The 16,140-nt window shown below is 42.8% G+C and overlaps 1 protein-coding gene across 1 annotated transcript; it reads left to right on the top strand.

Annotated features, from left to right (window-relative positions):
• Positions 1–9,757: 9,757 nt before the first annotated feature.
• VENTX (VENT homeobox) lies at positions 9,758–12,946 on the top strand. Its single transcript, XM_054982343.1, has 3 exons — positions 9,758–10,025; positions 10,948–11,183; positions 12,623–12,946. Exons 1-3 carry the CDS (start codon positions 9,758–9,760, stop codon positions 12,944–12,946), a joined length of 828 nt encoding a protein of 275 aa, XP_054838318.1.
• Positions 12,947–16,140: the final 3,194 nt, after the last annotated feature.

Here is a 16,140-nt window from a genome sequence, read left to right on the forward strand (position 1 = left end):
ACTTGTAGCACCACGTTCATCTAGGGAAGACAGCTTCCTTAGCCAAAGCAGTTTAGTGGCAGGCAGAATATCCTGTCCTGGATCAGAAGGGACAGGACTAAGAAATTCAGTTCCATGATCTAAAGCTGTCTCTGAGAGCTTTAAAGCCCAGCAGGAAAGTCTTCTGTAGCCGTCAAGCTGGGAGATACTGCAACGGACACATGAAGCTGTCTTGCATGGAATCACTCACTCTTGGTCCGCCAAGGTCAGTATTGTCTCTCAGGTGGGCAGGGGCTCACATTACCTATGACCCAATCCTGTTAGCTGGAGAGGCTGGGGATTGAAGCTGGGACCTTCTGCATGCAACACAGGGACTTTACCAGTGAACCCCTCCCTATTTAGAGTACCGCTATGAGCCTGAGGTGGGGCCTTGCCCTTGAAAAGCAAAAACACTCCCAAAATATATTGAGTGCCAAACACAAAATGGAACAGCAGTCTTTGGGAAAGCAGTGGTGTCCTGCAGCACTAGGGCTGCCAACCTCCTGGGGGTGGCTGGAGATCTTCTGGAATTTCAACTGATCTCCAAGTTACAGAGAGCAGTTTCCCTGGAGAAAAATGCTGTTTTAGAATGTGGCCTTTATGGCAGTATACCCCACTGAGGTCCCTTGCCATCCCTAACTGTACCTTTCCAGGCTGCACCCCCCAAATCTCCAGGAATTTCCCAAACTGGAGCTGGCAACCCTATGCAGCACTAATTGACCCTTGGATGCCCGGCCTGAGCTAGACCCTTGTACAGCCCATTAGCCAATGTTAGAAGCTTCATATATTAGTCGGCCAGGCCTAGCTGCTCTAGATCTTGTTCTGCTGCTTAGAGATAGCCAGGACTCGCCCCCCCGTCCCCCCAGTGCTGAGGAAGAGTCACTGCAGAGTGGAGATGCTGATGCCCCACCAAGCTGCTGCTCCTCTAATCAGAGAGGGAGTTGCGCTAAGAAACTTCATGGAAAGGCAGTGGATAGCAAAAGCCAGTGGCTGCTACTTAATTATTTTATTTTATACAATTTATATTCCACTCTCCCCACAAGCCTTGCAGCAAGGTAGCCTGGCAAGCCCTCTGCAAACCCAGCAGGGGAGGGGCAAGGCAAGGAAGAGAAAACCAGGGGGGGGGTTAGAGAAAGGAAAGGGCAGCCCTGGATATGGCCAATCTTGGTGGAGCTTCAGGGATAAGAAAAGGAGATGCTGAGATCGGGGTGGGGGGAGCACAGAGAAGAGAAGAAGGGGTTGGTATATGACACCAAAGAAGATTGCGCTAGGGAATTTGAACACTTCTAATAAATGCTGGAAATGTAGGAAGCATGAGGGCTCCCTCTATCATATGTGGTGGTCGTGTGAGGTAGCTAGGCAGTACTGGGGGGTAATAATAAGAGAAATGAGTGAAATTTTACAATTTCAAATCAATAAGAACCCAGAACTCCTGCTACTGAACTTGGGAATGGAGGGAATTCCAGCTCATCACAGGACATTGATATTTTACATGACGGCAGCAGCTAGACTTTTGTATGCGCAAAAATGGAAAGTACAAGAAGTGCCAACTATCGAAGATTGGATCTACAAATTGCTGTATATGGCGGAAATGGACAAGATGACAAGAAAACTGAGAAATCTGGACTCAGGGCAGTTTAACACAGACTGGGAGAAGCTGAAACAATATCTGGAGAAGAAATGGGAGGTGGGAGGAAAACTGTGGCAGTTTGAGAACTACTGAAGTATAATAAAATGTAGAGGGAGGTGACTTTACCGGGGGGGAGAAGAGATAAATGTGGATTTGTAAGCAGTTAGATTAAAAGATTGACATATATATAGATATATATAGGCTAATAAACAGAATATTGATAGAAAATAATTAACTATAAGGATTAAATATAAGGGTTGAGTAACCAATAATATTTTCTTTCTTTGTCAAGATTTGTACAATGCACCAAACTGAATGGCTGAAGGTATAGACGAGTCAAATTGATTGACTATGTGATGAGAGTTACAGAGAATTATTATAAAAAGACAGAATGACTAATATATAGAGAATAAGTCAAATTGTTTGATTTAAATGAATGTAAGATTTATATGGTTTATGATATATAGAAGTACTTAAAAAATGGGATAAATTGTTTATTTAAGATGGAAACAAAGACTTACAGTTTGGGTATATAATACTAAAAATAGTTAAGATGTACTGCTTAGAATAATGGAAAATATATATTTGTTTTAGATAGAGGAATCTAATAGAAGTAAGGGAAAGGGGACAAAGGGTTGGAAAACTGTTGGAAGTCAAAAAAGGGGGGAAAGGGAGGGGGTTAGAAATTGAAAATTGGGGAAAATTGAATGTAAATGTAAAAATAATGGACTCTAACCCAATAAAAAAAAATTTCAAAAAAAAAAAAAAGAGAAGAGAAGAAGGGGAGCCTAGAGGAGGAACTGTGTTCCTGGGCAAGGTAGGACAGCCAGACCTGGGGCACTATCCCACTGCAGAAGCATAACTCAGCTCCCTGGGGTGTTATACAGGCAGAGGGGGTTGGCAATGAGAGAAGGTTTGACTTGGTTTGTGGCAGCAGTAACACCCCGGCAGAGGCATGGTACCCAAGAAGCCCCCTGCCTAGCCCGTAGAATACAGCCACTCCTGTGGCAGACAAGACACTCACCCCTTCCCTGGCAAGGGACAGACTGGCAGCAAAGGTGCTGCCCACATGCAAAAACTGCACTGCAAGCTCCCCCCACCCCGGCCCTCAAGACACTAAACACTTCTCGTCCTGGGAGGTGGGGCTAGGGAGCCTTCCCCAAAGTGGCAGAAAACCAAAATGATCTCAAGTTTCCTGAAATGTGTTTTCCATATCCACCTAACCTTTGATACCATTTGACTTCCATTGGTCTTTGGAATCCATATGGGTCCTGGAAGGCTGATGAGCAATGATATTTTCACCTGAAGGTCAGGAAGTATTTGACTTTGCAGAGCCCAAACTCACCTCTGGTGGAAGAAAGACTTGAAGCTGTCTCCTCTGCAATGTCCAGCGAATGTTTGTAAGATCTTAAAAGAGTTGCTACATGCATAGTGGGAAGCTGACTTCCCAAAAAAGAAAAACTTGTGATTTCTCATCTGCTCCATATTTAATTTGCATCGGTTGCTGTACAGAATTTGCAAGATAATTTTCTCTGCATATAAAGACAACTGGAGCTCATTGGAGTGAAAACTATCCTCTAGGAAGTTGGGCAGACCACTCCATCGAGCTGGCAAAAATTCCTGGCATCTGGGTCCATGGCAGAGGAAAAGTCTGAACTCTCTGGAAGTTTTAGGTTCTGCACATCTGAAAGGAACAGAGTCTCTAGTTTGGAGATAAAACTTCCAGTATTGTTATGGAAAATTGTACCAAATCATTAACTTGGTGGTTCAAAGGACATTTCTGGCTCCATGGAGTGCACTGTCAGCTGCCTGTTTCTTGGACTTTGAGTGACAGCTACACTGGCACGCACAATGTTCTGGAAAGTGGCTTTCACAAGTTCACTTGCCAAATTGTTAACATCCACATCAGAAATGGCAGCCTGACAAGGCCCTGTAGAGGCCTTGTCTTGTTCGTGTCTATGGATGCTCAGCTGGACCAGAGAGATGACGAGGAGGAGGGAGGCTCTTCAAATCTGGTTGAGGAAATATGTTTGAAAGTCACATTTAAGAGATTCTGCACAATTTCCATGAGCGAACAGTTACCTTCTGCGATTTTCAAGGCTTTAGCCAAAATACCATTTTATTCTTCTTTCTCCAGAATTTACCCTGCTTGCTGTGCACACTAGGCATTGCGTCTCCTGTGAGACTCCATGTCTAAATTGTCAGATCTTGCTTGTCCTTGAGTCTTTTTCAAGATCTAGGCTTGGTGGCAGCTGGTCCTTCACAACCTGCTTCATCATCCAACAAGATCACCATTCCTGAAGTATTAATGGGAGGAGACAATATTCTCGGCTTTCTTACTGTTGATTTTGTCTCCTGGCAAGGAAGTCCTCTTTGCATGTGGCCACTGGTTCTGGATGGAGAAAGGCTCTTGGGGTGTCCTTTTAATTAAGCTGTTAAAGACATTCTGAAGTTGCTGAAGGAGCTCAGAGCTGTGTGTACTCTCAAGGTGTCCTTCCTGATTCATCTGCAGGCAGCTCAGAACATTCTGGATTATATTTTCTATATACTGAAGGACCTTCATCTCAGAAGAAGCAATCAAATTGCCTCTTTTGAATTTTGTCCTCCCTTGCAAAACTGTCAAATAAATCTGCTTGAGACGTGCTCTGGTAGCTTTCATTCTGGCACACAATTTAAAGGGTAAGAGATATGGTTGGCTAGAAGAAACAAACTGATCCAGTGTGCCTCAAGTAATTTTTAAAATCTCCTCAGCAATCACTTTCGCCACCTCAGATGCTACATGGCCCAAACCTCTGAATGCATCGTAATAATGGCAGCGTTGGCACCAGGGAAGGGCAATCATACGAGTTTCTTTTGCCAAAAATTCCTCAGACAGATAATTGTATATTCTCTGCCAGTCATTTTTGGAAAGGGTATCTAACTCAATTTTCCGAGCAGCAAAACACACCTTGTAAACCACCTCTTCAATCATGGTGCTGGCCAGAAAATTACCGGTAGTGAAAATGGAGTCCATTTCACCTAGACATCTCAAGGAGATGTCCCAAGGATTCCAGGAAGTCTTGCAAGGTCATGGAGACATAGCTATCTGGGAAACCCATGTCTTTTAATATCCCTTTTAAAATGCCCTGCAGAAGATTTGGAATTTGTTGGGAAGAGAAGGAGCTGGGCATCTTTAACTGCATTCCAAGGAGTGATACACTTGTCTCTAATATCATCTCTCTATTTTTTCAATGCTCATGCTGGCAACTGAACCCACTCCTTCAAAAAAGGAAAAGGAAAATAGAAAGAAAATAAGTCAGTCAAATAAGGGGAGTGAGAGGCATGGAAGAGACAGTTGAGCATGGGTTGATACTGCTACAAAAGACTTCCAGGGCTGGCATGACCTAAGGACAGTCCCATTATCTGGTCCCTGCCTTGTTCTCTTCCTCCTTTGTCATTGCAACCACTGCTGACTCTGGCTGGCTGAGGGTGAAAATACAATCACTAATTTTTCAGGGGAAAGATCAGTACTAGTTCCAGGTTTCGGTGGCCCTGGGCAAGAAGGTACAAGTGGGGGACCCTTTCCCCTTTTGGTACAGCCCTTTCTCCTCTAACCACACTCCTTCCATTTGGCTCTTTTCTTTAACCACTCCCATTTCCATTTTGGTTCACTTGCCCTGGTAAAGTGAAAGTATTGCCTTCTATCTCCTTGTATAAAAATAGAGGAAAAATATACCTGCTGTGAATTTATTTGGGGTGCTATTCAATATAAGTGGCATCATTTGTGTAAAAGCACTACAGATACTCTTCTGGAGAAGCCTCGGTCTTAAGGTCTGCGGAACAATTTCTCCATCTTTTCATCAGAAGTGAGAATGCTAATCCATGTCCTCCAGAATGACAGGAATGCCTACCAAAACTCCAGTTACCTGCATTGCTGCTGGCATACCGAGGATGCAAACCTCTGAATACCAGTTCTAGGAAGCAGCATCGGGGAAGTTCTTGGCCTCTATGCCTTGTCTGTTGTTCCTCCAGGACAACTGATGGATGTGTGAGATAGGTTGCTACACTAGATGGTCCACTGATTTGATAGAGCAGGACTCTTCTTATGGTGATCTGGGCTGAACACTGAAAACCAGCAAATCCATTGCAAAGCTGCACTATATCCATTAGATGGCATCACATTTTCTAGTGTTGTATCTGCGTCAGCAACATTTGCAAAGCTGCACTATATCCATTAGATGGCATCACATTTTCTAGTGTTGTATCTGCATCAGCAACATTTGCCAGCCCACATTTTTGTGGCTTTCTTTGCCTTGTTGCTCATCTCTCATTTGCCTCTTTTTTTTTGTCCCTGCTCTATTTCTTTGCAGATTTACATATTCTTCCTAAAGGATAATTAGGGGCAGGAAACCTAAGAGGGCTTAGGAGCCTGGTGGCACAGAGCGGTAAGCTGCAGTGCTGCAGCCCAAGCTTTGCTCACAACCTGAGTTCGATCCTGGCGGAAGCCAGGTTCAAGCAGCCAGCTCAACGTTGACTCAGCCTTCCATCCTTCCGAGGTTGGTGAAATGAATACCCAGTTTCCTGGGGGTAAAGTGTAGATGACTGGGGAAGGCAATGACAAACTATCCTGTAACAAAAGTCTGCCAAGAAAATGTTGCGATGTGATATCCCCCCATGGGTCAGTAATGACTCAGTGCTTGCACCTTTATCTTTTTAACCGAAGAGGGTATAAATCTACATGAGGAAATCTACTCATGTTCCAGCCTCTTCCTTTTGCTATTGATGTTATGCTAAATTGTCAATTGCAAGCTGTTTGGGGCAGGGGCCGGTCTTCTTCTGCACATTGCAATCAATATGGAGACAATATGGTTAATGTAGAAAATTGTCTATAGCTCTAGATGACTCTAATTAGTTATCACAAGTCCATCTTGCCTGGGGGAAAAACTTTTGTCTCCAAAATGATGTTGTCAGACTTGAGCATAACTTGAGCCAAATGTATCTAATCAGTTTCCTTTAAGGCACTAACCTGGGGGTTAAAAATTCTTGTTCTACCAGAACTATGGAAATCAGGTAGATCCCAAACAAGCACTGTTTAGTCTTCTTTTATTGCCAGGGAAAGGAAAAGTGTTAGACTCAGATCCACAAAGCAAAATACAAATCTGGGCAAGGGACCCTTTTGTCTGCTGGTAGGTGGAGTCCTTACAGGACTTCAAAGGAGAGGGCAGGTCTAATTATATTACTAACAAGTTTGTTGAATGCAGGAATTCCAATAGGTCTGATACACTCACCTGTATTATCCTTTTGCAGATGTTTCTATTGGTGGGAAAGGGACATCACTGAAAGAATTCTGCCTTCGTGGCCTAGGAAATAAGTTGCCTACCTGGCCATCTTTGCATGCCAGGACACTCCACTGGTTTGATAATTAGACTTCTAAATAATAATCTAACTAAAAATAGAAGGGACTTATGAAACAAAATAGCTTTGCCATAGACAGGTGAGGAGCCACAGAAAGCATTTTTGAAAATCAGTTATTCCTCTTGCATTTTCTCTTGCTCAAGTGCCACACCACCTCTGCTTCATTAAAAACAAACAAACAGAGTCATGTACTTTTCTACTTTACTGCATTCAGTACCGACCAGGACACCGAAACTTTTAATTCTCGAACAGAAAAGAAATGTTCAGCACATACAGCTTTTTGCAATATAGTGGAACTGTGCAGCCAGGAAAGTGGTACCCAGAGGTTTTCCTTCCTATGCAAATTGTCAAATGCACAGGACTGCAGGCCCATTTTGTTGATATGGATGTACAAAACAAATAGATTTAGAATAGGTTATTGTATTTATTGTATAAATACAAGCAACACTTTTCTGTCCTTCCTGCTGTGCTGCAATGCTCATAGGGGGATGTTTTATTAATGAATCAAAGGGGAACAACGAGAATAAATCTTAATCAGAGTTACGCCTTTCTAAGCACATAGACTTCAATGGATTTTGAAAGGTGTAACTTTACATGAGATTGCGCTGCTACTGAAGCACCTAATACTATAACAGCATGTTTAGCATATGTCTATTCTGCTCTTTTCCCTAAAGGGATCCAAAGTGGTTATTAATGGAGTGGGGGAGATAAACAAGAAAAGGCAGGGGAGGCATCTAGTGCTCAAGCAGGTCTCCTGTCTCTAATGGCTGATCTATTTATTTATTTACGCCCATCTCTAGGCCTACCTATTGCCTACCAGTTGCTAGGATTCGTGCAGGGAATGCGGAACTAGACGGACCTTGATTTGATCCTGGAAGGTGCTTCATCTGATCTTAAACCAGAATGCATACTCTGGATTCAGGATTATTTAGCTCAGAATAGTTATAGTTATAGCCTAACTATTAAGAGTGATTTGTTAATGTTAATTTTTATGCTTTTATGATTTTATCATGTTGTACTTTGTAAACTGCCCTCCAACACACTTTCTGGAGAGGCACTATATAACGTTTTCTAAATAAGTGAAAAATGCTATTGCGCAAAGGTAAAATGTATTATGGACATGGAACTTCTAGCAAAGCACAACATAGACCACAACAGTCAGGCTGCCATAAGACAAAATACTATACAAGGTTATTGTAAAGAATACCAAAATGCTGACAGCAATATAAACACTGGCTTTTATTATATCACTTCCTGATATAAGTGATATATCACTTATATATCACTTCCTGAACTTCTGTTCAGGTGCTAAAGTTTAGTAAGATCTGCATGCCAGGACAGTAAAAGAGAATGGATACAGATGACCATTTTGCCACACATTGGAAAGCACAATCTAACACTAATATTTATGTATGTTTAAATCTACTGAAACAAGTATGCCTAACTGTGTTTTACAGTAGTTAAAATCTTCCTTTACCACTGTTTAGGGTGATACAGATGACCACGTTGCCCTAAATGAATGCACTCCAGAGTAGCTTTGTTCTTTGCCCAGACACCCTGTTACTGCATGATCTTTCTCTCTTTTCCCTTTCTGCATTTCATGGTAGGTAACTTTTTGATTAATGGTAATCTGTATTTAACCTTAGTTGCACTCAGGGAGGCTTGAATATTAATTTCTTTTGAGACTTACAAACATATGAGATTTTCCTTCCTCAGATACATAGGTGAGGAACAAACAGCCTCTCTTGTTATAGAGTTATGATGCTCAGCTATAATATATACCAGCTACATAGTTATGGTATTCAAAGTCTTGGGCAGAAAATCTTTAAAAGATAGGAGCAAATAATGCACAGGGTTTCTCTTGGAATGGGAATTATGCTGAATACAACAGCAAATCCTTCTGTCTGTGCCTATTATTGCTATCACCAGCTGGGAAATTGTTTGGTTAGTGAAGAGGAAAAATAATTTAAGTGCTCAGTCTCTGAGATCTACAACAGAAGCAGTTCCCTCCACCCTTAACATTCTTTGGAAAAGTACTTCCTTCTTAGCAGTATGGTGGGTGCACTTTTTGTGACATTTAGGATAGGTAGTATTTTTTTTAAAAAAATTTAATCTTGCATACCAGCAAGAGCTGAAAGATGGTTTCTGGTTTTTCCATGGAACATCATCTTTAATTGATCTTGAAAACTATTTTATGACCTTGACAGCTCTGGAAGGAAATGCACCCATGGTACTGAACTGTACAAATGTCTGTCCCATTGTCTGAAAAATAGCAAAACGAACAGGTACCAGCCCCGCCCAATGTATTTGAGCAAAATGGCCATTGTCAAATCTCTTCAGAGCCCAGGTATTTAAATTCCCGATTGCCTTTTGAAGCCTCTTCAGTAAAGTCGGGCAATAAGCAACATCTCCATGGGGTGGGGGGAGGATGTAACAAGTACTGTAAATCGCTTACAACAGAGTTAACTGATCTGTTGGTAGACATTGTGGAGCCAGCCCTGGCCGGGCTTTGGAAAATGTGTGAACAGCCTCTTTTGTCGGGGAGGCCTGATGACAATTAGGCGGTACTTATCTGGCCTTTGAAGTTTGTTTACACCGGCGGTGGTTTGCTGGGGACTTGCCTTAAAAGAGAGGCTTTCTCCGGCCGGCGCCTCTAGAGGCCGAGGCTCTGCTAGCCATAGACTCCCGACAGGCCCAGGAGCAGAGCAGCTTGCCATGACCAAGGCTCCCTTCTCGGTAGAATGGCTTTCTCAGAGCAGCCAGGCTACCAAGGCGGCCCCGAGCAGGGCAGGAGTCCAACAAGCCGCCTCGTCCGTCTTCCCCAGTGACTTCCAAACCCAGCAGGGCGATCCCGCGTCTAACTCCCAGCCTGTGATGAGAGCCACAATGCAGAGTGGGAACCAGGTCACTTCCAGAGCCCAGGAGGCGCCGTCGGAACCTCTCCTTGCTCTCCAGAAGAACGGGGAGTGCCCCTCTTCAGCAGGTAACCTGTACTTCTCTTTCCTCCAGTAGCCACTTGATTTTTGCGGGTTTCCCTTCGCCGGGCGGGGGTGGGGAGGTGTCTCTTTTTACAGACTCATGCTAATGAAAAGAGAGCTGGTTTCGAAGTCCAATTATTTGGAAGCAGGTGGGAGCAACGTTATGTCGAGGGCAGTAAAAGCGAAGGCTTGCTTACAGCATGGACTTTCAGAGGATGGGGAGAGAGTCTACTTTTAGGTGGTCACGGGAACCTAATCGGCGTGACTGGGAGTCCCGAGTACAATAATCCGAGTGGGAAACGAGGGTCAAAATAAATCATAGGAAATCAGGAGCCAGAATGCTAGAAATGAACAATAGAGGCCTTCAAAGATACCGGAGGGTGAAAAGGAGACAAAACGGATCTTTGAAAAGACGCTTAATAGCAATGCGTAGAAAAAGGAGGAGTCTTGTTTGGTTTCCAACGCACCTGCGTTTTTATTTCCAAGTTAAATCTTGCTATCTCCATGTGCCATCTGGATGCCGAAGGCCTCCTCTTGAATAAAGACCTGCCTGAAACGTGCAGCCCAATCCCAGGCAGGGCTTGGTGCCCAAGCATGCATAGGGAGTGCAACTTTACTGGTAACGGATGTAGAGCGTCTTTGCTCATCCAGCGAAGCTAGGATGAGGGTTATCCATGCTATGCAACAGGAGACTTCTTTGGGCCTTACTTCTGAATGAATATGAATAGAATCGGGCAGTAGGGTTGCATTGGGCGCATTTGGAGCCCAGTTAGTACTCTGGGATAAGAGAAATAATGCATTTCTCTTCGTGCCTAATAACCCCGGACATGTCAGAGAGAGCGAGGGCGCCTGTCTGCTTTGGTGTGTGTGTGTGTGTGTGGCTGCGCACTTTAGTGATCTCGCTTTCGTTCCTCACAGGCGCGCTAGCCGATCCCAGGCGAGAATGGAACGCAGCGGAGTGCAGCTCGGACGGCGAGGGAAGCGTCGTAGAGGGCCAGAGTCCAGAAGACGCTGGAGGCAGAAACACCAGCAGCCGCCGCTTGCGCACAGCGTTCAGCCTGGAGCAGATCAGCACCTTGGAGAGCTCCTTTAAGCGCCACAAGTACTTGGGAGCCGCGGAGAGGCGCAAACTGGCGAGTAAGATGCAGCTGTCTGAAGTGCAGGTAAATTGACTTGAGGGCAGGAGGGGGGAAACTCCTTAGGTGCTAAAAAGACCGCTATTGTGATCAAAATCCAAAGTACCTGGCTCCATGCTTTGCCTGTAAATGAGTGTAAACTGGTCTGGAGAGGGGATTTCAGGGAAATGCCTATTACGCCTTTCAGCTATTAGCTAGTTTCTTTCCTCCAATGTATTCAGGATGGTTTTGTGGTGCTGCTCTCCTCCCATTTACCTTCACAACAAGGCTGTAAGGTAGGTTAGGCTAAATAATAGTGAATGACCTCAGGTCATCCAGTGAGCTTCATGACTGAGAGGGTAACGGAAAGCAGGTCTCCTTAGTCCTGCTTCAATGTTCTGTAACCACTACAGTCGCTCTCAGCATTCCAGCAGAGCTTCATTCTCTCCTGGGCTCTGATGCAACCGGAACCCCTGAAAGACCTTTAGGAGGGCATTATTGTAGAGCAGTAGAACTGTGAGTGGTAATGAACCAACTCCAGAGATCAACTCTATTAGGGATGGTGTGTTTTTTCTTCTAGTCCTTCAATCCCAGACCCACTGATGTTTTACTAGAAATCTTTGTTGTTAGATTCAAATATCATTATCATTTTTGTAATCTACTTGCTGATTGGTTAAATAGCTTTGTTTTACTAGGAATCTTTGCTGTTCGATTCAAATATTGTTGTAATTCAAATGTTATCGCATTTTGTAATCAGCTTACCTGCTGACTGAATAGCTCTATCTTACTTGTAATCCACCTCGAGTCTCAGTGATAAAGGCAGACTATAAATGAAAATAAATAAATAAAATTCCTTGAAGACTTACATAAATATAGTAAATTCCTCCATTCAGGGCATGATTGACAGAGGAGGATTTTAGCATGAGGGCAACAGTCTCAACCAGTTTTAATTTTTTTAAAATTTAAGATTAAATTGCAAAACTTAAAAATTTAAGAATATTACTTTCACAGCTCTTAATATCTATAGCAACAGTGCCAATAGGAGAGCCACTTTTAAAGAACAAAATGTGTCTCTATCTATACACCACATAGACCTGTTTGTAATATTTAACACTCATTACAGATACAAGTGTAGGTGCTTTAGGACAATAATAATTAGATGGTTTAAAGTATGAAGAAACAAATCCCATTTACCTTGCCTGCTCCAGACAGCCCTCCTTTTAAAAGTATTGGTGCCAATGGTATCTATTCCAATTTCAGGTTGGGTGATTAGAGTGTTATTGTTTTTTATAGTTATGAAAAGTGTGGTCTCTGATCATTTCTTGTGAAAATGAGGTCACTATGCTATGTTTTAGAGATTTCAAAAGAGTAACTCCTAAATAATTATACCATAGCAGAAGCTGTGACTTTGTTGGGAATCAACAGGGCATTCTATTGGCTAATTTAAGGGCTTTGGTATATCCACCTTTCATCTTTCCCTTCCACAGATCAAGACTTGGTTTCAGAACCGGCGAATGAAACTGAAACGGCAGCTACAGGAGATGAGACCAGACCCCTTCCATGCAGCACCATATTACAGCTCCCTCCATTTTGGACCTCATAGTGGGTCCCTGTCTTATGTTTACTCACCTCACCAGCAGACTTTTACCAGGAGGGAAGCTTTTCCTTCTGGCATCCCTTTCTCTCCAATGCCAACTTCTACCTTGGATCCCACAAGCACCTCTGGGGGGCAGTCGGGTGCCATCTGGCCAATGTCTGTGCCCTACTTTGTGGGATACCCAGACCCTAGAACATTCTTCCTGACCCTCTGAATCAATCAATCAGCAGGGACTGTGATGACCCACAGAAGAATTTGCACTAAGGCTGGCCCTTTGTTATCCAGAGCTATAGTTGCTGGATGGATTTCTGTTGAGATCCTTAACTCTATATTCTATGGAGATTTTTGCACAGAGACACTTGCACATAGGTGAGTGGCTAGCTAATATTAATATAACTACAAAATGTTCAAATAAAGCTAATTCATTTGGCAAGACCTTGTTGGGTCTTCAGTTGTCCCATAAGTGTGGGCTTGGCCCTGGGGAACACAAATTAGATCCAATTTGCACATTCTATTGACTAAAATTTAGTACATGCAGTTTTGCAAAAGAATCTCACCTAACATTGGTCAACAGCCAATGTATATGAAGGATATTGCACTAGCTAATTCTTGATTTAGAACACAAGAGTCTTCTAAGAGTTGTGAGATAACAGAATTCTAAACAGGTTGGACACTGTGATCAGTTTGTGCCTTTGCAAAATTGACCTAGACGCTGCTGATGAACTGGAAAATTCTATTGTTCATTCACAATCCAATAGTGGAATTTCCTCTGTTTACCATGCAAATCATAAACTAATAAGCTAACTCCGCCAACCATCTGCCAAACCTACAACATGACCAGCAGCTCCTGTGTGACCAGTAAGCCTCTAACTACTCTCCTTTGTGGTTACCAACCCTCTTGTTCTAGCCATGATCTGCAGACAGTTGTTTTGATTGTCATAAGCTAATTCAAAAGACTCTCTTCAGCCCACCTCCTGTTAATACTGAAAGTTAGTCAAGCTTGATTTATTAGGAAGTATGTTTAATGTTGGGACTGAAGTTGATGCCATTTTTAAGTGCCATACTTTCCAAAGAATAACAGAAACAACTTCTGTTGGTGTAGATAGATGCATGTGAGCACAGGACATATGGAGTGGCTATATACTGTACAACATTGTTCCAAATATGAATATGTTCATAACAACAATGTTAAATAAGGTTTCCTGTATGCTCAAAGTGCTTCATTGATCCTTAAACAACCCTGCAAAGTAGGTCAGTATTAGAATGTCCGTATTACAAATGGCAGACTATACAGGTAAGAGAAAGCAGCTTGCCTAAGGCTACCAAGGGAGCTTATGGTGGAGGGTGGATTTAAACCAAAGACTTACTGGTTCATGACTCTTGTCTCTTAGCCATTGTGTTATACCAACCCACAATCATACTCATGTCAGACAGATGGATATTAGCACTTTAAACACAGTGGTTAAAAAAACCTCTTTGTATCTTTGGGACTTTTTGCAGAGACATTTAGAGGAACAAAACTATGAATGTATTGTCAGCGTGCTACATTTTGGTTTCCTTTGGCGGTATTCACACATATGCTGAGAAGGGAATACATTTAGTGAATGTACTAAGTGGTACATTAGCAATATTTTGGAATCATCTTTCCACTTCCTCTCGTCAATATTCTATTTTTTTAATGTTCCTCACACAATAAAGTTTTCTGATTGGTATATATTCTCTTGAGTGATTCGTACTTTTGCAAGTAACCCTTCTTATGTGCTAGAACAAATGTTTATCAGATCAAGCACTAGCACAATATTTTGGGATTACATTTATATTCTGCCTTTCCTGGGGTCTCAGGCAGTTACTGCATTCAGATAGTGGCCAAGATGAAGGCCGTTTCATTATGCAGCGGCAAATCCGAATCTGTCCCAGCTCTGTAGTGAATCAATATAATAGACATGTATGCAAGTGTGGATTTCGGCATTCACACATTATATTTCTAGATCTACAGTTCAACTACAGGAAGCTGCCTTCTGAGCATTGGTCTCTCAAAGTCCATATTGTCAACTCTGACTGGCAGCAGCTTTCTAGGGGTCCGGCTAGAGGTCTTCCGCATCACTGCTACCTCAAGCTTCTAATTGTGGGTGTCAGGGATTGAAGCCAGGACCTTCTGCACACAAAGCAGATGTTCGACTGAGCTATGGCTCTACCTACAACACGAAGTGCATAAACCTTCAAAACGCAGCCTCTGCTTAGGTTGAGAGGTACAGAAATACTGTCTTTTAAAACTTACACTGCTCTTGTCCTTAAACATTTTAAACAAACATTTTCTGTCCTCAGAGTAATGGAAACTGGTGATGTTGCTTTTTGTAATTTAGAAATAATTTTGGAGTCATACATATTGTTTTACTCTTATAGTTGATGCCGGGACATTGTGCTGTAGAAATTAATGGTCAGGGTCCATGGAGAATGCTTCAGGGCAGCCTTTTAGCATTTTATCTCCCCCCCCCCCATTAACAGCATGAACCTTCAATTATTTGTATTGCTATTTTAAGTAAACATGCATAACAGTAATTTCCAGGAAGGATAACGGATGCCATCATTATCTTGACTTCTGTTGATCTGAAATTAGTAATAAAAGTAAACTAGTATATCCAAGCAAAAGACACTGCAACTTCTAAAAGGCCACTCATGCTTTATTTTGGAATAGCAGTCCACACACTCACAGAAAACAGAGGGAGGAGCACAGAAACTCCACACACACAAAAGGAGTCTTTGGGCAGCTAGAGGCACCAGCAGCTGGAAAAAATCATCCTGCCCCTTTAATGAGGCTTAATAGAATATTATTTACCAGGAGATGTTATTTACAGCTATGCCATAAACTGCTTCATCTCTCCCGCCCCCCCCCCACCGCCGCATTTCCACACCTCAAGCTTCTGTTAAAGGGGCAGGACATTTTCCCTCTAGGCTGTTGGCAACCCTAATTAGAACAACAGATTTATTGAAGCATAGGATTTGTGGACTAAATGTGTCTGTTAAAGCGGGTTCTAGCCCTCAGAAACATTATCTGTTAGTCTTTATGGTGTCACAGAGACACCTTAAAGCTCTGGGCTGATATTTTATGTCATTCTGAAAATAACTGCTGGGAATCACTTAAGAAAAAGGCCTGCTGGGTAGATCTGATGATCAATTGGCTCCAGAGAACTAGACGTGTAAAATGGCCGCTTTCATTACGAGGAAGGTTCCAGCCCAACCGTTTGAGACAGCCAGACTGAAGCAGCCCTTGCCAGTACAGCTGGTTAAAACTGCAATCCTCAGCACACTGTCCTGGGAGCAAGCTCCGTTGAATAAAATGAGGCTTAATTTAGAGTAGACCTGCTTAGGCATGCTTCCTTCATGTTCCTCACCAGTCTGCTGATAAAA

This window comes from Eublepharis macularius, chromosome 6 (assembly GCF_028583425.1).
Source record: "Eublepharis macularius isolate TG4126 chromosome 6, MPM_Emac_v1.0, whole genome shotgun sequence".
NCBI classification, from domain to species: domain Eukaryota; kingdom Metazoa; phylum Chordata; class Lepidosauria; order Squamata; family Eublepharidae; genus Eublepharis; species Eublepharis macularius.

What these genes read in the sequence shown, in the direction of transcription:
- VENTX (XM_054982343.1), top strand. Translation starts at nt 9,758, where the DNA reads ATGACCAAGGCTCCCTTCTCGGTAGAATGGCTTTCTCAGAGCAGCCAG. An exon ending in GGAGTGCCCCTCTTCAGCAG is followed by an intron (nt 10,026 to 10,947) that starts GTAACCTGTACT and finishes CAGGCGCGCTAG; the next exon opens with CCGATCCCAGGCGAGAATGG. An exon ending in TGCAGCTGTCTGAAGTGCAG is followed by an intron (nt 11,184 to 12,622) that starts GTAAATTGACTT and finishes TCCCTTCCACAG; the next exon opens with ATCAAGACTTGGTTTCAGAA.